The sequence below is a fragment of the Hippocampus comes genome, unplaced genomic scaffold (genome assembly GCF_001891065.2).
Source record: "Hippocampus comes isolate QL1 unplaced genomic scaffold, H_comes_QL1_v1.1 scaffold207, whole genome shotgun sequence".
Lineage (NCBI taxonomy): Eukaryota > Metazoa > Chordata > Actinopteri > Syngnathiformes > Syngnathidae > Hippocampus > Hippocampus comes.
The window spans coordinates 366,746-387,852 of record NW_017805146.1 but is presented as its reverse complement, the minus strand read 5'-3'; the positions used below and the strand labels follow the sequence as shown (position 1 = coordinate 387,852).

Sequence of the window (21,107 nt, the reverse complement as noted above, 5' to 3'; positions counted from 1 at the left end):
TATATATTTATTTATATATTTATATAAAAATACAAGGCAAATATGTGTGTTCCAGTGACAGACTGACAGCCAAGGAGTGTCTTCTTCACCCGTGGATCAAGGTACTCTGTCAAAACGTTTTTTTTGGTTTTGTTTTTTGTTTTGTGCCGACTTGCCTGTTTCTGTTGCAGCCCCTGACGCGCCAACAAAAAGCTAACAGGAATCGATCGTCCATCAACATGAAGAACTTCAAGAAGTTCAACGCCAGAAGGAAGTGGAAGGTACATCATATGTGTATACATATATATATTTTTTGCACATGTGATGCTCTTCTTGTAGTATTTTATATTTTAGTGTGTTTTCGGTATGTCCAGATGTCCTACAACATGGTTTGGATCTGCAACCGTCTGGTCCGTTTAAAACTCTTGTGTAAAGGCAACTCAGATGCACCTGAGGTAAAAATCAATACACTGAGCAGTCACTTCATGAAGTCCACCACACATCCAGTAAAGAGCATTATCAAAGAAAAAGCATAATAAAGCTTGGTTTTCATTTACACAGATACCAAAGGTAATGACAGTCTCATGATGCAACCATGACGTGATAATAAATCTAAAATGTCCCTCCGCTGTATTGCGATTTATGCTTCACATTTTCCATTCCATTGCAGATTTTTAAGACTTCTTATGAACATGCACCGTCCAAATCTCAGAATTTATATCTACATTTAAACCAAATTTAGAGATGCACTGCTCCAGTGCTACCACAATGTACCACAACATTTGGGGCAGCACTGAGCTCGACTGGAAGACAATCATTGGAAGCAGAGAAGGTCCCCTACTGAGCTGTGGTAATAGTCATTGTTCACTCTATTTTTTTTTTTTTTTAATGCTTTACAGAGACAATGTGAAAGCGACGCGGAGGACACAGAGAGCAAACCAGCGTCGTTGCTACGAAGACGTCTCAGTAGCAGTTCATAGAGCCAGCCACGCGCGGGCACCAGCAAGCGGTGAAACTAAGGACGGACTGTTTTTATTTGGTGATCTGCGGCATTCTCACTCTGGATGTAGCATAAGATCGATAATGGAAACTGTTTAAGCATTGATTCCATATCCTTGACCTCCATGTACAAGTATGCATGCAAATACACCACCGAATAATTACCATTATTTTCCTATAATGGGAAACACTAGCCAAAAAAAAAAAAAAAAACAGCAGAAGGAAAACATTCCCTTCATTTTTCCACGCATTTTGTGCCCAACGAAAAGCTCAATGATGAATTTGCATTCCAAAAACATTCCTACCTCAACTCACCTGTCATTGTAGTCGCATGGCCGCCACCACAAGAGCCATTTTATACAACACTTATCACTAATCATATCAAGGGTACGCTTTGTCACGTTTTGTCTTTGAGCCACACGCTAATTCTGTGTTAGCATCTGCTTTATGAAATTTTACTAGAAAACAACTGAGCCCCCAACAGAGCAAAAACGTGTTGTTTGGACTACATGTTCGTTCCCCTTTTTTTTTTTTGCTATATTTTAATGCCATCTAGATTAGTGATTCTCAAAAAACAGTATGGGAAATAATCACTCCCGAGGTACAGTTCGCTTCTAAGTTTAATACATTTTCATTCCATTTTTATGAACCATTTGTTTTTAAACACTTATTTGGTCTAATAGACAGTCCATTATCTCTGTCTCTCTCTCTCTGCTGTTTAGATCTTTTTTATTTTCCTGTTCAAATTGTGCATCGCTACAATGGCTTAAAATAATACTAAATATACTTTTAAGAACTAAAATCTTGTCTTGTTCTTGATGAACACTTTGGCCTACCACGCTAAATGTTTTTTGAGGTGGCACAAAGTTTGATCAACACTCGTCTAGATCATAGAAAGAACCCTGGGAACTGATTTAGTCCCAACATTCTTCCACTCATAAAAACGAGTACAAGCGTGAAAAGCAAGACCTTGCTCTTGTTTTTAATATCGTTACAAAGAATGATAAAGAAAAGGTTTGACTGGGACCGAAAAACGCTGTTTAGTGGGATTTTGCAAAAAGGTGAGAAAGAGCTCAAAACATGTCGTGGAAGAGGAAGAGAAGGGGCACGTTTGAGGAGGAGAGTAGGGCTTCCTGGGTGTTTAGCTAGAAAACACAAAGGGCAGTTTTAAAAGAAAAAAAATGTGTCCATGACAATGTGAAAATGTCAATGTTCCGTGTGTCTTACATGGAGGTCATGTCATTGAGCGCGTGGTCCAGTTCCTCGCTGATGGCTTTGTACTTGAGCTTCTGCGCATACAGCTCATCTGGGGAAAAAAGGGAACACAACATGAGCAATGTGGGATGCTTTTCTGCCACTGCGGGATGGGAAGGGTCAAAGCTTTATTTGTCTAAAAACATGATGTACGGATGACGTTTGATGTATATTGGCAAAATAATCGTAGACTGCAAATGAAACACGACGACATAAGATCATACATGTCTCCGGATCATAGATGTTATCTATTATACGTGTAAAAATAAAATTGGATTGATATTATTTAAAATACAAATGATAACTGCTTTACGGATTCTTTCAAACAATCATTTTTTGAACAATGACTTAATAATATTATATTTTTCCCCCCTTACCTTCCAGATCATCGATAGTCTTCTCCAGCTTGGCCACAGACCTCTCAGCAAACTCTGCTCTGGTCTCGGCCTGATCAACACAAAAAAATTCGAATCAGTATTTCCAATTATTGAAGCGATTTGAAGAGTAAAAAAAATAAATAAATAAAATACAGCTTTCCACACCTCTTTCAGTTTATCTGTCAGGATCTTGATCTCCTCCTCATATTTGTCCTCCTTCTGTGAATACTGCGTGGACAAATTCACTCCAATGAGCGTGTAAAACCGTACACATCACATTTTGCTTTGTTGTGATGCTGTGAAATGTTCCGAGTTGCGTTGGCTTACCTTCTCCGCCTGCGCCTCCAGAGATTTGAGGTTGTTGGTGACGTTCTTCAGTTCCTCCTCCAGCTCGGCACATTTCCTGGAGCGTGTGTTGTAGTTGTGTTATAACAAGCACACGAGGTAAGTAGCTATCAAGTAAACTAAGTAGGTTGAGGGGCAGATTGTAGGTACACATCGAGATAGGTAGCTATCTTGACAGAAAGGGAGCTTGCAAGCTAACTAGGTAGCTTGGTAGGTATGTGGCTAACTTGATCGGTCGGTAGATAAGTCGCTATGTTGCGATGTCGGTCGGTGGATACATTTGTTGGTAGGTAGAGAGCTCACTAGCGACCTTGATAGGTTGGGAGGGAACTGGCAAACCTCGCCTGATCGATATCAATGCAGCAAGTTTAAAAATTGGACAAATGCTGAGACTTAAATGAACAAGAATTTGACCATTAAGTAAATGTGTGCGGAGACACTCACGCCTCAGCCAGCTCGGCTCTTTCCTCCGTACGCTCCAGTTCACCTTCCACGATCACCAGCTTACGAGCCACCTGCGCCACCATGACACTTCCATAGTTAACGCCTCCTCACAGCAAGTCCGCGACACGACGCAGGAAGTCCGGCTCACCTCCTCGTACTTGCGATCTGAGTCCTCTGCGATGTGCTTGGCCTCCTTCAGCTGGATCTCCTGGAGCTCCATCTTCTCCTCGTCCTTCAGGGCCCTGTTCTCGATCACCTTCATGCCCCTGCGCGCACGAGGAATACAAGGATGACGTTGTTGCCGTATGGTGGAACCTTGGCGTTCTTAGGGTTATATAGTTGACCGGGTTTACGCATAGCCCATGTCGACCTATTTTGCCGTTGTGTATACAGGTCAGAAGGAGAGTTTGGAAGTAAAAAATTGTTTAAGGTTCTTATCTGCCCTAACAGCTTTGGTCATTTCCATAAAACCATCTATGATGTTTTGCGTTATATGTTGCACAAAGCGATATGGTTCCATTGAACATTTTGGTGTTTAAAGATACAGTTTTTCATTCTCTTTTGCTTTGTGTCAGCTTTGTATGTTGACTGTATTAGAAAGGAGACTATAAGGGCATTTTTTCCCCCCTTTTGACGACTACCTTTCGCTCTCGTCGGCTGCCTTCTCGGCCTCCTCCAGCTTCTGTAGAGCGGTGGCCAGCCTCTCCTGGGCTCGGTCCAATTCTTCCTCCACCAGCTGGATGCGCCTGTTCAGGGAGGCCACCTCTGCCTCTGCCTACACACACACAATTTGTACATGCTGAGTCAGAAAAAAATTGTGTGATGAAGCGTCACAAATTTTGCTCAGTGGCCGCATCATGGTAACAGTACAATTTGACATAAATTTACATATTAAAATAATAGATCAAATGCAAACAATTAACACATTTATTTCTATTTTAGACATCATTCTACTTGATTGTGTATATTTTATAAAAGCACAACCATGACCAAATACAAAATAAATCCTTTTCCACTAACTAAATAAATACAATGAAATAAATTTATTTCAGGGCGGCCCGGCGGTCGACCGGTTCGCACGCCCGTGCCTGCCTGGGTTTTCTCTGGGTACTCGGTGGTTTCCTCCCACATTCCAAAAGCATTCATAGCAGGTGAACGGAACCCTCTAAATTGCGTGTGAGCGCAAATGGTAGTTCGTCTATGTGTGCCCCGTGACTGGGTGGCATCCAGTTCAGGATGTACCCTGCCTACTGCCCGAAGACAGCCGGCATAGGCTCCAGCACGCCCGTGACCCTCGGGACGAGAAGCGGATCAGATCATGGATGGATGGATAAAAAGTTCAAATACAAAAATGAATGTAACATGTATAAACTGGAAACATAATAGCTAAATGTACATAGTGTGACTTAAGTATAAATAAAAATAACTATTGTTTTCATGATCTTATGCATTACCTACACCGAAAACTCTTATTTTATTTTGCAAAAACGAAATATACTCGCTACATTATATTAGAAGTGAACTTTTGCTTTCGATAGAACCATCTAAAAAGTCCCTGACCCCTGCTGAAATGCCAGGTTTTTCTGAGACCAAGATAAATGCTGTCAAAACTCTTCCCACCGCTAGTGTGATCTAGAACCCGTACAACTCAACAAGTAAAAGCTGATAGGTGGTTGCGAACGTGTGAGCACCCTCAACACACAACTGCCATCATTTAAGGTGCCTTTGATTGACCACAAATGACATTTGGCTGTTCTAATATGCTTTTGAGTGTTTTGTAATATGGTCTCTCTCTCTCTCTCTCTCTCTCTCTCTCTCTCTCTCTCTCTCTCTCTCTTTTTTTTATATTGTGAAAACCTAGCGTGTGAACTTCTTATCTCCACTGTATTTGGATGCAGAAGAGGCATACTGCGGACTCATTTAACATTCAAGGCTATGACGTAGTTACCACACAGGCTTGCGCCTAAAAAGGAGTGGGGCCATTGTTAAGCTACGAGTCGAGGTTTAGCGGCTGACATCATGGCCCAAGCAGGGGCCCCGAATCCCCTCGACAGCTGTGTATGTGCGTGTGTGTGTTGGGGGGTGGGGGTCCCTCCATCCAGAGCATGAGGAGAATGGAATGCACAGTGTGGCTTGATGAGGCTTGATTTACACTGGCGGCTTTTATCAAGCGATAGGACCAGTTTAGAAAATGCTGGTTCGCTTTCACTGGGTGAAAAACAACTACTTGTGTTTTTGTGTGCGAGAGCGTCACTCACGTCAGCGGCCTTCTTGTCGGCCACCTCAAGCTTCTCCTGAGCATCCTTGAGCGCCTCTGAGTATTTGTCCAGCTCGTCCTCCGTCCCTTTCAGCTTCTTCTGCATCTGCAGGAGCTCGTCCTCGTGCTGCGGGGAGAATACCGCAGATGGTCATTTTTGTGGGTTTTGAGCGCATCTGCGTCAGCCAAACATTTCAAACATCGAGTGGCTCACCTGTTTGCTTCTGTCCTCCGCCGCTTTCTTGTCGGCTTCCGCCTGCTCGGCCTGGTCCAGAGCGTTCTCCTTGTCCAGCTTGAGCATCAGCATCTTCTTCTTGATGGCCTCCATTTTGGCTAACTCAAGTTATTTTTTTTTCTTTAGCAGAAAGGACAACGAGATGAAAAGGAAGGACAGACAGAAGGACAGGATGGCGGATGCCCAAGCCTGGCGACGGGGATGAGACACCAAACTCTGACCAAGATGGAGGGTGGACTTTTATACGGGGGGCAGAGAAGGGGGACGCCCCCACTCTGGGATCATCCCCATAGACGCACCCTCCGTTTGGACTTCTCCTTTCACTTTATTTCATTTGCGCACATGATTCCAGCGGTTTGCACTTCTCATTAAAGTAGTAATTTAAAAATGTTGTCGCACGCATGAGGTTACGATGCATATTTGGCATCCATAGCCGTCCTTGGTGGTGACCGAGTTTATCAACTTTATTTAATTTGCTGTTCATTTTAATTCAACATTTCCGCACTTTTCCAGCAGTCTTTTTGTCTGATCAGGGTTTCGTTTAAGTTTCACTTCAAATATCAAGTGTAAGAGTTAAATGTGGTATCTGACTTTTTTTATTTGAATCAAACGTTGTTAACCTGCACCTTGGGCTGAAAACTATTTTCTGTATCACATTTGTCAATCTATCCAAGACCCTGGTCTTCTCAGGTCATATAATTTGAATTGAAATTTGCTCACGCTCACGCTGTGTATTTTTCATCCCAACCCACCATCTGAGTCTTCTTCTTCTTCTTCTTGAAATAAGAAAAGGTTACTGTGTGTGTGTGTGCGTGTATGTCCTTAATCCTGAGTAATGCTACTAGTTTAGTATGTTGACTCACAGCTGTTGGCGCCGTCAAGTGAGCACAAGTCTGTGCTAATCTAGTGTGACACCCAGTGAGTTTGCACTGCGACATACTGTAATGCCGCAGCCCCGCCGCTTGCTCTCTGACTCAACGTCAACAACAACATGTCCCACACCAGCCTACAAACTTGAGAGATAGCATGTGGGCGTGCACAAATTTGAGAAAGCGTAAGTTAACATGAGTTACAGTTGCAGTTAAAATCAAGAGATGTGGCGGTGTTGGATGCACCAATCACATTTGAACACAAGCGAAATGGGAATTGGTACGCAGCTGCCACCCTTCTTAAGTGCCTCTAATGAACCCAGAATAAAGTCTCTGTGTTTTAGCAGGCTTTTCCTGACATTTTTGCAGTCACATCACCGGTTATATGAGTTTTGAAACTGTATAGAAATATGTCACCAAAAAAACGGCATTTGAACAGAGGTGTGCAGAATTTTCATAACCACTTTATACACACACACTTGATGTGTATTTATATGTAAATATGTATACACACACACACTTTATATAAAAGCAGAATAGTATTACCTCTCACTCACTTAATCAACCAGTTCTCACGCCACTACCGGAATATGTAATGTTTTTTTTTTTTGTTGGGTTTTTTTTTATGAATGATATATTTCTCAATATGCATCATAATCAATCATAAATCATCAATACATTACCCCTCGTGTTTCTTTACTATTGTGCTAATAGTACAAGAACTGAGCCTAATACACATCAAAAGGGTGACGTGTATCTTCCAATAGGCTTGAATAGAAGTGATAGGCAATAAAGCAGGTCATTAAAATGCATTGTCACTGAGGTGCCTGTAACAGTGCGAATGAGCGAGTGAACGAGTGAGTGAGCGAGTGAGAGACGTCCAACCGGATGGCATGCACAGAAGACACGCTGGCTGGACATTCCTGCCTTGTAACTGTAGTCCATCACCTGGCCTGGGCTGACTATAATTGGGGGTCTCCTGGGAGAGAGGGTACAGTGGCAACGACAAGCGTATATATGGACTGACAGAGGTGGGGGCGGAGGTGGGGGGGGGGCAACAAGGGGTTGTTTGGGGGGGTATGACTATGTCAGTTATTCCCCTCTGTGGGCCCCTGTAGGTTATTAATAAACATCTTTTGGCTGACATTGTCTGCAGGATTACGATGAGGGACTCTGCATAAGTGTCTGTGTGCTTCTTTCTTTGTGGCGTGAACCTTGACATCCTACTTTGGTGCTATGAAAAGTTTACTGATGAGGAAACAATACATTCCACATTAATATGACAGTCCATTCATTATTGTACACTGCGCCAAACTGACAACTGTTTTTAAAGCTCGACGCCGTTTATTTCATTCGTCCGTGTTTACAATCGATCCGACAAAGAGTTAGCATTCCTTTCAGGTTATACAGTAAACAAATACAGTATGAGCTTCATATAATGTGAATCATTTTGTAACTGGAAACATCACCTGGGAACCTCGTAACAAATGTGAATGGCAGAAAACTGAGAGCAGAGCGGAAGAGACATTTGGAAAATACAAATCTAGCGTTTTTTCAGTCAGAAGATTGTCAAACGGCTTTTGAAAGGAAAAGCTGGAGTCTATTGCACTGAATGACGAATTTTGCAAGAATTGTGCACACGCACACACACACACACACACACACAAACACACACACACACACACACACACACACACACACACACACACACACACACACACACACACACACACACACACACAGTTGATTTGATGCCCTTTTAAATAGGTCATCTTTAATCAGTTCATCTTTTTATGTATTTATAACACACACATTTTTCTTTTTACATCCCTTTTGTTCGGTAAGTAAATCGTGCAAATGACACAGACACACACACACGCACGCACGCACGCGCACGCCCACACAAGCCTTTAAACAGGAAAGCAAAGCGGCTCAATAAATTAAGTCATTGATTCAAGATATACTGTAGATGCGCACATTGCAGCATATTGCCATTTCTGATGGAGTGTGCCAGGGTCACTTAGCTTGTTAGCGGAAGATCAGATCTCCTCTGGAATGTCTTGAAAATCTGTGGTGGGGAAAAAGCGCGATTAGTAAGAAATTAACAGGCATCAGGCTCCTGTTTTATGGTGAGTCATCAAAGTTTGTTGCCATCCCTCGCCACATGCAATAACTACTATGCCTAGACTACATTTTTCTTCTACAATTTAGCATCTTCAATCTGTCTACTATGATATACTGCAAACTGGAAGTTCCATTTTGGTAGGAAATGGACGAAATCTGTGCTGGTAGTTGTAGTTATGACTTTGAGGTGAATCCATCAGGCGTAATATTTGGGTAAAAACGCCAAAAACGGGCAACACTACCTCGAAATGGCAACTTACAATGAAAATGGCTGACTTCCTGTCCACGTTCAGGCATGGCTTTTTCAGACTTTTTTGTGCAGATGCTCACGACTGATGCACTGACCAAGTTTCACGGTACTAAGTTAAACTGGCTTCGGGGGCTGATTTTCAAACTATAATTGTTGAAATCAGTTTTTTGGCAAGTTGTAAAACTTCGCCCTAAAAATGGGCCAAAATGACTAATATGGCTGCCTAACAACAAAATGCATTCGCCCGCGGGAATTGAACTGTCTGTATGTTCTAACCTCTGGAGCTTTCAGATGCCTCTTGTTCTTCAACATCATCATCGTCAGACGTCATGTTGACCTCCTCGTCGCTGCCTTCCTGAGGAGCATTTGATTGGCGTGCCTCGTTGTCCCAGTGGGAACTTGCACTCAAACCTTCCCTTCCGGACTGGACAAGTATCAAATTAGTGTATGAATAAAGCGTGTAAAGCAAAAATGCATGTGATACTTGTTGATATTTATTTTATTCTTACTATTATTATTTATTAAATAATCTCATTAAATAGGCGGTTAATTGATGAATTGTAGGTAAAAAAAAAAAAAAAACATTTCGACCCCCCCCCCCAAAAAAGCATAACTTGTGTGTGAATGCTGAAATGCTGATTGACAAAATATGGAAGCATGTTGAATGATGTGGAATGCTTTGGAATCATAGAATATAATATGGAATGATATTGGACAATATGGATTCATGAGATGAGTGGGGAATTTTGTTGGTGTAAAATGTGCATAAGGTTGTGAAAAATGTGGAATTTGGGGAAATGTTGAAAATTGATCCCAAGGTGAAGTGAATGAGCTGAATATTAAAATTTCAAATGGGAAGGAATTGTTGAGTTTTTCATTGGGAATAAAGGGCGATTTTCATCAGTTTTTGTTTGATTAATTAATAATAATAAGTCCACTGATGATACACCATTTTAAAACTATACAATAAAAAACACAATAATAAATATTGCAGGATTAAAATGAACTCGTACAAAGAAATGTTAACTTTTTGACTTTTTACGAGCAACATTTTAAATAATTATAAGGTGAATAATGACATTTGAAAAACAAGAACGAAATATTTTATGATTAAAATGAATTCTCGCTTTTTTTCACCTCAACTAAGAATGACATCTTTCGGTTTTAAAATGTTAACGCGGCCCCCGCTGTTTTTCTTACTTGCGAGGGTGCCACAACGTGCTCCTGCGAGGACGACGGGTCGCCGCAGCCCTTCATATGTCGAACCTGCTTCTCCAGCTTGGCCCGAGCCTTCTCGCTGTCTTTGAAGCGAGTCTCGGCGTCGCGCAGCCTCAGCAGCTCCTCCTGCAGCAGGCTGTGCTGTCTCTGCAGCAGGGCGAGCTCGCCGATGGTAGCGCCAGTGGCGGCCTCCCGGTTCTGCCGCCAGGAACCCGCCGACGCCGGCGATGCTGCGTCCTCCTGCTGCAGGAGCAGCTCTAGGATGGAGTCTTGCTTGATGACAGCAGCCTGCAGGCCACACGCATTATGGGTCGTAATCCACTTTTCTTTTTTTTTCTTAAGTCATAAATGGGAGTCGAAATCAGAAATTTACATCGAGTATGTGAAAAAACACGTTTTTTTTTGTTTTTTCCTTTCAGAGGTTTTTCATCCTTTTAAATAAGAAAAAAAAACAACAACAACAATGTGATGCCACTAGTAGCTGTTGAGTCTTCAAATCAATTGACCCCATTATCATTTCCTTATTCTTATTGTGAAGGGAAGTGGTGGGTGATCCATGCAACTCACCTGTAGTGCATGGAGGTATACGCTGAGATTCATCAGCCTCTGACAGACTTCCTGTCCAACACAACACAATAGAACATATTTAGCGTGTACCTAATATTGTAGCGTCTCTTAAACTGAAACACACCTTTGTTGTTGACAACTCATTAGCTCCATTGATGAGAAGATCCTGATCATCTACACGGAAGAAAAAGCATTGCATTAAAAGAAGAAAAAAAATAGTTGAACGATTTAAAAGTCAAATTAAATTACTGGCGTCCGTCATGTCCATGTGAGTATGATGGCACAAGAGCGGGACATCAATGCTGGAGCCCAGGAGGAGCTCGCTCAGTTGGTCCACTGCAAGGAAACATCACCAATCACACTAGTGCCACCACTAGCGATGGAGTAATGTAGTCATATTTTTTGTCTTACCCTCGGCTGTGGCATCCAGCAGGAACTTCTCCGCCCGCGGTGCTTGGGGGGTGTCTGCCCGGAAGAGGTAGCGGGTGACGGGAGGCTCCAGGTCGTCCTGGCAAGTGGTCACCTGGGCCAGCTCGCAGAACAGGGTCACCCTCTCCTGCAGGAGCTCCAGCATCTCCCGATCCTTCTGTTGAAGGTCCGCTGAAAACGTGCAAAAATCAACCAACCAATCAACGAATCCGCATGTTGATTGGTACTCATTTAGGGTTAAGCAGACCTTTGAGTCTCCTCAGATGGGCCTTGTGCTCTGTCTCTATGAGGGGGAACTCTTCCCGTGATGGACATCTGAGCGCAAACAACAAACAAACACGGATAAACAAACATCGTATGGTAATTATTCATGTGCGGTGGTCTGTATTCGGTCTCTCCCCCAACTTGCTAACGGTGCGCTGGATTTGCCGTATCCACGCGTTCTTGTCCTCTCTGGAGGCAGCGTGCACCTCGTACATCTCCGGCGGTGAGCAGTCGCTGATGAGGAACATGCCCCGCTCCTGGTTAGCAATGTCCCTCACAATGAGGTTCTGCAGGGACAGTACAGGAGGCTTGTCCTGGAGACAGACAAGTGTTATCGCTATACCTCTGTTATACTGTCGATCCTTACATCCTAACTACGTCTGTGTGAAGCTTACCAAGCATGGAAAGATGTACCTCTGATCTTTCTCCTGAAGAAAGACCAGGATGTCCGCCATCAGTAAGACCTGGACATCTAAGCAAAAATAGACCTTTTGTATTTTTTTGTGATACCACCACAAAAAGGGCAAAGAGGAACTCGAAAACTAAACTGAACTCACCGCAAAGGAGAATGGGCTAGGCAGCTTGGTACAATTGAGTAAGTATCTGAATGCTTTATTAATTTCAGACAGAATTGCTCTGAAAACGTTTTACTTTTCTCTCTCTGCTATGGTTCCATTGGTTTTTCAGCAATCATCTACCCTGGGTCAAGTCTCCCTGGTCAGTCACACTCTGTCAAATTCAAAATCTCCATCTCCTAGCCCTCTTCAGTCAAATCTGGTGTTCCTCAAGGCTCTGTTTTCAGCCCTCTCCTCGTCAAGACCCCTCTGCCGTTAACATCCTCCCACTCGATCAAATCCTATTGTATCCAGTTCTACTGCTACACAGATGGAACCGAGTTTTACATTTAGTCAGTGACAATTAACAATGTTAAAATGCAGTTTACAACAGGCCTGTGCAGTTTAATAATAAAGTTTTTAAAGACATTTGCAGTTTAAGTGACTTGGCATTATTTCACATGGGGGGGGTGCTTTGACATGGCAAAAACTTGTACATTGAGATCTAATGAGTCTGCAGCACCTCCCGAGGCTGCCTCCCAAGAGAGCATAAGGCCAGAACAACATAGGCCAGGACCAAGATGGGCGTAGAGGGTACGAATGATCCCCTCAAAGCTCAGTCGCATCGGGTTCTAAGGGAGGGCACTTCATTTTGACAGCGCGATTAGAGGGGTGGGGTGAGGTGAGCCTTTGAAAAGACTTGTATCAAATAGTACTGTATGTGTGTAAATATAGAGCGAGATAATGAGTGGGTGCCAGGGAAGTACAAGTGTCTTGTTTTGCAAGCTGTAGAGTCAGCTTGACAATTGTAGCGGTGAAGAAAAGTTAATCACTGTGACATAAAACTAGAATGAAGAACTACTCATCATTTGAAGACAGACATAGAGTTGAGAGGGACAGGAAGAGCAATTCGGTCACATTGCGGCGCTTTATAGAACCTGCTCTGTAAAATTAGTGTCTGCTTTCAAGTCAACTTGACTACTCTAAGAATGACGTTATGGTTGTGACGTTGACTAGACGGTACAACAGATGAATTGAATTGTGTTTTATTTCTGTATTCCCAGTGAAAACAAGAAAAGGTAAAGAAAAGCTCGGCTCATGGTGGATTTGATATGATATCGACATTATGAATGTCTGTATTTCACTTTTTTGGCTCCAACGAAAGAATTGGAACGTGGTGACCACCGTGAGTGGTCGGGGAGCCCGTTAATGCAATTCTTTAGACCAGGTGGTACTGATTCCAGGACACCCGCAGCCGATATAAAATGGACAGATCAATTTCACTGTGGCTCTAAATATTTTTTGCACCTTTGAGTCGGGATCCTGGGGTTTTCCACATCAGTGTTCCCTCATAGACGAGTTTGCGGCGGAGCAGCTCGGCGGGCCTAAAAAGTCCGCCGTCCCTCACCCGGGTCTCGGCCCGCTGGTCCAGCTTGGCCTGGATCTCCTGCATTCGCTGCGTCTTCTCCAGCTCCTCCATCTGTCAGACAGGACACGAAATCACTCACATCACAATCAAAAAACGGTTTGTGAGTCTTTTTTCAAAAAAAGTGACAATACCTGTTGATCTATTGAATTGAGAAGATCTCTGACCATGCATAGAGCTTGGGCTATGGAGGATGCTTCCTCATCATCATCTGTGAGACAAAATAAATGCAATCCCATGGAGTCGTGGATGTCATCTGGTAATTGTGCTGATAGTGTCATCAAAGTGGGGCAATTCACCAACGGTGTTGTCCAGAATACGTTGAATGAGGACAGGATACTTGGATATGCGCTGTGTCACCAACAAGATGCATTCCTGGATGCCATGGCAACGCAGCCAGGGTCCTCTACTCACACGCTGCAGACATATGTACACAAACTCACTATCCACTCACATTATCTTTTTTTGGGGGGGTGTTGATCCCTTTTTTTCCCCCCTCTCACCCGAATGAAGCACTGAAACCTCTTGTCTCTGGCCAGCAGGGACTTGTATAACTTGACTGCCTTCATGTGGCGACTGCAGAACTCTGCGTACGTTTTCTGCATGTCATCTGCACTCTGGCCGGAAAACTGGAAACAGAGAAAATATTTCTTACTTCTGGGATGTGAATAACTGTACCTCACAAGGAGCCATTTTTCCAAACCGAAGCAGACCACGGGTGGCAGCCCACTATGACTGGAATATGCATAAAACACTTGGTAAAAGTGTACGGTGCTCACCTGCTCCAAAAGTATGTCGCCCAGGCGGTGTATGGTGAAGTTGCAGTCGGACTCAGGCTGCAGGCTGGCGTTGCGGCGCAGCAGCAGCTGCACCAGGAAGTGCGAGTGGATGCTGATCAGCTGATCCAGACAGGGGAACAAGGCGTGCAAGGTGCTCGGGTCCAGCTGTAGCTCCTCCAGCAGGCCCTGCCGGAAGACCCGTTCCATGATGCGCAGCGTGCGCATATGGTGCACCTCGGTCTGGATCAACTCTGGGTGGAGACATAAAATGGCATATGATTGCGTGTTGTGGTCTCTTTATTCATCCGCAGATGGGCGGAGTGAGAGGTCTTCACCGTAAATGACGTCCTGCCTCTTGATGACATTTTTGCTATGCGCGTGGAGGTAATCCATGTCTACGGCCATGCTCCACGAGTCCGCCTTGAAGTCCTCGCCCTCCAGCTCCATCTCCTCCAGGACGGAAGTGTAGTAGTCCCCTTTAACGAGAACATCAACTTACAACGGTCGAGGTTCAGTGGCGGTCCTCACCGTAGACCATGTGTACCGTCGTCGTTGAGGGACTCCACCGACATGGCCCTGTTCCTGAAGCTGAGGGAGTCCGTGGACTGGGACAGGATACGGCGCAGGCCTAGAGGGGAGTCGTCGTTCAGGTTCCTGCCGCAGATACATTCGAACACTCCATTTCCGATCTTTCATTGCACTTGGTGTTCTTTCATTCAGCACATTGAGCTTCTAGTATTGAGTGGGGTATGTGAGAAACAAATAATAAATATTCACGCTGTGTATATTTTGTTCTGCAAAATACATATTTTTTGTTAATCCAGTATAATGCACTTGTTTAGTGCAGTTCAATTCTATATTGTCGCGTTTAATCTTTTTGAACGATTTGTTTACACACTTCTTTAGGAACAGTTTTCATACATTTTATTTGAATCATTATTATGTTTTACTATTTCTATATTCAAGCGCAGTGTAATGTTCTACCTGTGCAGAATGTTACAGTGGATTACAATTAGATTCAATATACCTTTATTGTTTTCGATGAACACTTGGGACTGCCAAGTATTTTTTTGAGGTGGTACTCGGTGTGAAAAGTTTGACAACCCCTGATTACTTGCATAAATTACATTTTATTTCATAAAACCGGTTCATTCAACTGTTTTATTTTGCAGTCGTTATTTTGATTAAATTGGTTTAGTTACTTGTAGCATAATAATATGGTAAAATAAAATTGTACACATCCATGAAGCATTTTTTAAATTTAATTGATTGGTTTTAATTACTGTTTTATTGTTAAAAAGAACAGACATTTTAAATAGTTTACAAACTTTAAGAACTTAAAAAAAAAAAATTTAAATAACAGCAATTGCTTTCCACCTGTCTGATTTAAAAAAAAAAAAAAAATCAACTGTGGCAAATAACTTGCTCACCCCGCAATGTTGTTCGTGGAGACACTTTTGGATAGTGCGAGGCCAGAACGTCCTCGACGAGATCCGAGAAGGGAATGCCGGAGGCTTTCGGAAGGGTAGATGGCCGACGTGGGACGCTCGCGCATTACTGGATCTATACATTAAAGATGAGCCAAAACGTAGTTTTAAAAATCTCATAAATAAATAATAAGAACAATGATAATAACAACAACAATTCATTAAGGTAGGATGAAGAATGGCAATAAGTGTCTCACTTCTGGTGCGCAGCGCGACATTCTGCAAAGAGGCGTTATTACGCATGAGGGCTGTCTTCTGCTGCTGTATATGACAAAAATGTAAATCACCATTAGAATTGTCAAAGAAAGCCACACATTCAGCAAAGTTCCAAGATAAAATGCCTCAGTACAAATTACAAAATGGCGTCTTACCCGCTGTTTGACTTTGGAGCAGTTGGGCAAAGCGTCTCTGCAGCGGTTATGGATGGTCACATTGCATGCTGGGGGTGGGGGTGTGTAAAATAAGACGTAAATCTTTTTTTTCCAAACATCACAGTTCTGCTTGGACTGATTGTTATGGACTGATTTTCTATGTTAAAAAGATGGACTTTGTTTTGGCTGCGACTTACTGGGACAGCAGAGGGCCTCCTTGGCCGTGATGCTTTTATTGCAGGCTGAGCAAAGTGTGGTTCCCGACACTGTGAGGGAGGTGAACAGGTGGCCGTTGTTGTAGCGGGCCTCCCTCTCCCGAGCCGCCTTCTCTCGCTCCCTCATGCGCTCACGCTCTTTATTCTGGGGAGATGTGGGGAAAAAGGAGTCAGTAAATGGGATTACGTAAACTGAAATGTATCATGACAAATACACTATTCATGTCTGCACAGTTAAAAGATTGGCTAATAGTCTCTTTATTCTCAAGGGGTTTTCTACAATTATGCATGGATTTCCTCAGTTCGGATGCGTGTTTCAATCTCATGATGGTCACACTGTAAAAGCAGAAGTCAGAGTGAGCAGATTGCAGGCACATTTTGAGGCAAACAAAATACTTTAAAGCGACAGTTACATCAATAAATGCTCTTCTATTCGCTGGCAGGCGCTACATAATTGACCCGTCCGTGGAGGCACCAGACACTTTTTATGACATTTTTATTTGGTGGTGTGTGGTGAGATTTGATGTTAAAATACGTGCTTTGGCTGAGTAAAGGTTGAGAAACACTGGTCGGAAGCTACCCGGGCTCATTTGGATGAATTCTGTGGAATTCGCCCTAAAATGGCTGCTTCAAACCAAAATGGCCAACTTGCTGTTCAAGTTCAGGCATGGGTCCTTGAGACGTTTTTTTTTTTTTTTTTTTTTAATATATATTAAAATAGACATGTCCATCCAAATTTGTGTCCACTGGTGAAACATTTTGTCACGGGCAAAGATTTCCGAGCTTTTCAAGAGGCGCCAATGTTCTGGGATCCGAACCTGCCAAGATTTGCTCCTCACACTGGAAACGCTCATGGTCAGAGTTTGGTGGATTCCAAGCACTTTATGTGTGTCAAGCGGTCCACTTTCAGGTAAGCGGTCCACTAACCCAGTTTGATGATTAACAACGGGGCCCTGTTTGCCACCTCGGGTAGTGTAATTTTAGACACAAACGTACACCCACCGTCACTTCATCAATGTGTGAATACATAATAGAAATTTAGTTGGTATAAAACGCTCCAGAGAGTTTGAATTTTTTATGAATTTATTTTTTTAACAGCACTTTTTTTCATTAGGGATGTGGGAGGAGGCTGGACGATGTACCAAAGGTGGCTAGAGTAGTCAAAACATGTGGAATAGTGTTACTTTACTCTACTCAACTTTATATAGAATTCTAGTATTTAAGTCAAACCTCCGCCAAAAAATTTGAGTTCTGCCAACTCGCATCATTATCCTTAGTACGGTGCACACATGGCAGATTGCTTTTTCCTCTTTGCTTATTTTGAATGCACACAAAGAAATTTGCATGCACATACTGTGCTTGACCAGCTGTTTTATTTTTCAAAAGCCTCACATTTTGTAAACACAGATCGTGACAAGCTTTTGTATGTTTCTCGAGGTCTAAGTGGAGTTCTTGTTGGCTGAAATGCAGACATTTTAGGCAGACACAAATGATTGGACTGTGATGCAGATGTGTTTTATCGAGAGTTTACAACACTGGGACTTAATATTTTGTGTGCGTGTGTAGGCGTTATGCTAAGCGACATGAGCATTCTTAACTCAAGGTTAGCTGCAGCAGAATGAACAATAGAACGATAGAATAAATAAATCAATGAACTTTTTTTTACGCCCCCCCCCAATCAGAATCCAAATTCCTCAAACCTGCACCGACATATTTTTGCTACCTTTCAGAGGCCCTGGAGATTTTCACACAGAGCAGCGATACCACATACCAGGCATGGGGCCTTGAGACTTTTTTTTTTTTTTTTTTTTTTTAATATATATTAAAATAGACATGTCCATCCAAATTTGTGTCCACTGGTGAAACATTTTGTCACGGGCAAAGATTTCCGAGCTTTTCAAGAGGCGCCAATGTTCTGGGATCCGAACCTGCCAAGATTTGCTCCTCACACTGGAAACGCTCATGGTCAGAGTTTGGTGGATTCCAAGCACTTTATGTGTGTCAAGCGGTCCACTTTCAGGTAAGCGGTCCACTAACCCAGTTTGATGATTAACAACGGGGCCCTGTTTGCCACCTCGGGTAGTGTAATTTTAGACACAAACGTACACCCACCGTCACTTCATCAATGTGTGAATACATAATAGAAATTTAGTTGGTATAAAACGCTCCAGAGAGTTTGAATTTTTTATGAATTTATTTTTTTAACAGCACTTTTTTTCATTAGGGATGTGGGAGGAGGCTGGACGATGTACCAAAGGTGGCTAGAGTAGTCAAAACATGTGGAATAGTGTTACTTTACTCTACTCAACTTTATATAGAATTCTAGTATTTAAGTCAAACCTCCGCCAAAAAATTTGAGTTCTGCCAACTCGCATCATTATCCTTAGTACGGTGCACACATGGCAGATTGCTTTTTCCTCTTTGCTTATTTTGAATGCACACAAAGAAATTTGCATGCACATACTGTGCTTGACCAGCTGTTTTATTTTTCAAAAGCCTCACATTTTGTAAACACAGATCGTGACAAGCTTTTGTATGTTTCTCGAGGTCTAAGTGGAGTTCTTGTTGGCTGAAATGCAGACATTTTAGGCAGACACAAATGATTGGACTGTGATGCAGATGTGTTTTATCGAGAGTTTACAACACTGGGACTTAATATTTTGTGTGCGTGTGTAGGCGTTATGCTAAGCGACATGAGCATTCTTAACTCAAGGTTAGCTGCAGCAGAATGAACAATAGAACGATAGAATAAATAAATCAATGAACTTTTTTTTACGCCCCCCCCCAATCAGAATCCAAATTCCTCAAACCTGCACCGACATATTTTTGCTACCTTTCAGAGGCCCTGGAGATTTTCACACAGAGCAGCGATACCACATACACGAATGGCCATTTCTATGGCAACGACTACTCAGCAAGAGCACACACTGCGTATAAGCAAACACACACCTCGACACCCACGGACCCCGGGTATCATTACTCGGTGCAGTATGACTAGATAGGCATGATGGGTGCAGGCCTGTGTGAGCAGGCCCCTGCATGCGTGTCACAATCAGGAAACCATAGTGGCAGTCAAGAATAGGGAAGTAACACACACACACAGAAAAATTCATGCACTTGGTATTCATGTATCATAAAGTTGCCTTTGTTCGTTGCTGTTGTGGTTGTTGTTGTTTTTTTAAACAGAACCTCGTGATGGTAACTCACCCTCAGGTTGATCTCCCTCATCCTCTCCTGCCGTAGTTTGGACAGGTTGGCCACCCGGGACATGTTGTATCTCCTCCAGAAAAATGAAATAAAAACGAAATTAAATATCCGCTGTTAATGTTTCGACTCAATCCGCGGCTACTTAATAATAATAAAAAAGTTAGAAGATTTCTTTGCACTGGCCAACTGCGATGTGCCTCTGCTTCCAGTGAAGTGTCTGTTCCTGTGAGAAATCTGACTTGAATCATCATCACCGCCGCCCCCACACTCTCTCACACACACACACACACACACACGCACACACACACGCACACACACACACACACACACACACACACGCCTGCACGCGCAGCAACAGAGTGAGTGCGTGCCGCTATCACAATGCCTCATGGACTATTATTTGCTCCTTCCTACATCCCAGTGTATTTTGAGAGAATAATCATTTTATTAAATCTTATCACAGCCACACACACATACAGTTTACATTCATGTTACCAAGTGCATACCACATCTATACAGGCACCATCTCCAAGTTGCCCCCAACTCCCACACGGGGTTAGCAAGCGGTTATTTATACAAGAATAAGAAAAAACAGCCTGTGTGAGTAGCTGGTGGCAATGTTTCTTATCATCCATCCTTTTGCTGCTTTCACGAGCACTTTAGCTGGTGCGTATGTTACGATACATACGTAAAACTGTGGCGGAGTTGGAGCACTAAACCTGCATAAGAGGAAATCTCTGACTAAACTGTGTGCATCAATGATTTTGTACTGAAATCCAATTCATTGTGCTGGTCCTTCTGCTGTACCCACCCTCACCACCTGAGGGCAATATAATAAAGTCAGACAAATGAGTCACATTATCACTATTCAGTCACTCAATAATTGCAATATCAGTCTTTTTTCACACAGGATAAAATATGTACTACTGAGCATTGCAACTCTCTGTTGGTCCACCATTTTGTGTTCTAAGACGATGACACTAAATGTTAGCATGTCAATGGCATTTTTACATTGTTAGCAGTAAGCTAGCAGGGCATACGAAAATTTTAAATTTTGGTTCAGTTCTTGTAAAATTGTGCAAAAACAAATGCTTCGTTTATATTTTCGTTTAGTCAAAAATTCGTTCCTAAACATTAGTCCTGAAAATTTAGGCTTTTAAGATCGCCATCGCATATGAAATTTCGGTACATTTTGGAGCCACTTTAATGAGGAAGTCGGGTCAATAATTTTCTTGACAGTATAATTTCAGCGGCGCCACTAGTCTAAACACGGCATTCTGATTAATATTTCGTTGACGGAACATTAAGCGACAAAATTCACCGTTTTTCTCCAGATGGCTGCCATTTTGCCACTCAAACTGTCGACTGAAAATGGCTCAACTTGTGAACGTCACGTGACCTCCCAGAAAACCGGTGAGCCGTCATGGTCGTTTCAGTAAGTCAGTGCCAAAATGTAA

General features: G+C 42.8%; 3 protein-coding genes across 6 annotated transcripts in view; 1 reads left to right on the top strand and 2 right to left on the bottom strand.

The window, feature by feature from the left end:
- LOC109514594 (death-associated protein kinase 2) overlaps positions 1-1,780 on the top strand; it is a 6,352-nt gene extending 4,572 nt beyond the window's left edge. Inside the window, exons 9-12 of one of the 3 annotated variants that reach the window (XM_019867847.1) lie at positions 56-101; positions 171-273; positions 354-434; positions 879-1,780. In XM_019867847.1, the coding sequence (XP_019723406.1) occupies positions 56-101; positions 171-273; positions 354-412 (208 nt within the window). In that variant the 3' untranslated portion in view covers positions 413-434; positions 879-1,780. The remainder of the gene's footprint in view (positions 1-55; positions 102-170; positions 274-353; positions 435-878) is intronic. The other 2 variants (XM_019867845.1, XM_019867846.1) reach the window with 2 other exon arrangements.
- A 164-nt stretch (positions 1,781-1,944) lies between these two features.
- On the bottom strand, positions 1,945-6,448 carry tpm3 (tropomyosin 3). Its single transcript, XM_019867874.1, has 10 exons — positions 5,870-6,448; positions 5,657-5,782; positions 4,040-4,173; positions 3,547-3,664; positions 3,399-3,469; positions 2,937-3,012; positions 2,775-2,837; positions 2,610-2,679; positions 2,206-2,284; positions 1,945-2,123 (listed from the first exon to the last, which is right to left on the bottom strand). The coding sequence occupies exons 1-10, from the start codon at positions 5,981-5,983 to the stop codon at positions 2,120-2,122; spliced, it is 855 nt and encodes a 284-aa protein (XP_019723433.1). The 5' UTR covers positions 5,984-6,448; the 3' UTR covers positions 1,945-2,119.
- Positions 6,449-8,704: 2,256 nt separating this feature from the next.
- arhgef2a (Rho guanine nucleotide exchange factor (GEF) 2a) lies at positions 8,705-19,910 on the bottom strand. 2 transcript variants are annotated; one of them, XM_019867757.1, is made up of 23 exons: positions 19,651-19,910; positions 19,393-19,478; positions 16,426-16,588; positions 16,229-16,296; positions 16,055-16,118; positions 15,801-15,933; positions 14,915-15,024; positions 14,706-14,846; positions 14,371-14,621; positions 14,095-14,220; positions 13,891-14,008; positions 13,726-13,802; positions 13,474-13,645; positions 12,007-12,083; positions 11,753-11,925; positions 11,595-11,662; positions 11,330-11,518; positions 11,168-11,254; positions 11,043-11,092; positions 10,919-10,969; positions 10,334-10,639; positions 9,410-9,557; positions 8,705-8,827 (listed from the first exon to the last, which is right to left on the bottom strand). In XM_019867757.1, exons 3-23 carry the CDS (start codon positions 16,568-16,570, stop codon positions 8,799-8,801), a joined length of 2,583 nt encoding a protein of 860 aa, XP_019723316.1. In that variant the 5' UTR covers positions 16,571-16,588; positions 19,393-19,478; positions 19,651-19,910; the 3' UTR covers positions 8,705-8,798. The 2 variants fall into 2 exon arrangements, with proteins under 2 accessions (XP_019723316.1, XP_019723315.1); XM_019867756.1 differs by lacking the exon at positions 19,393-19,478 and having other exon boundaries at positions 19,651-19,909.
- Between the last annotated feature and the right edge of the window lie 1,197 nt (positions 19,911-21,107).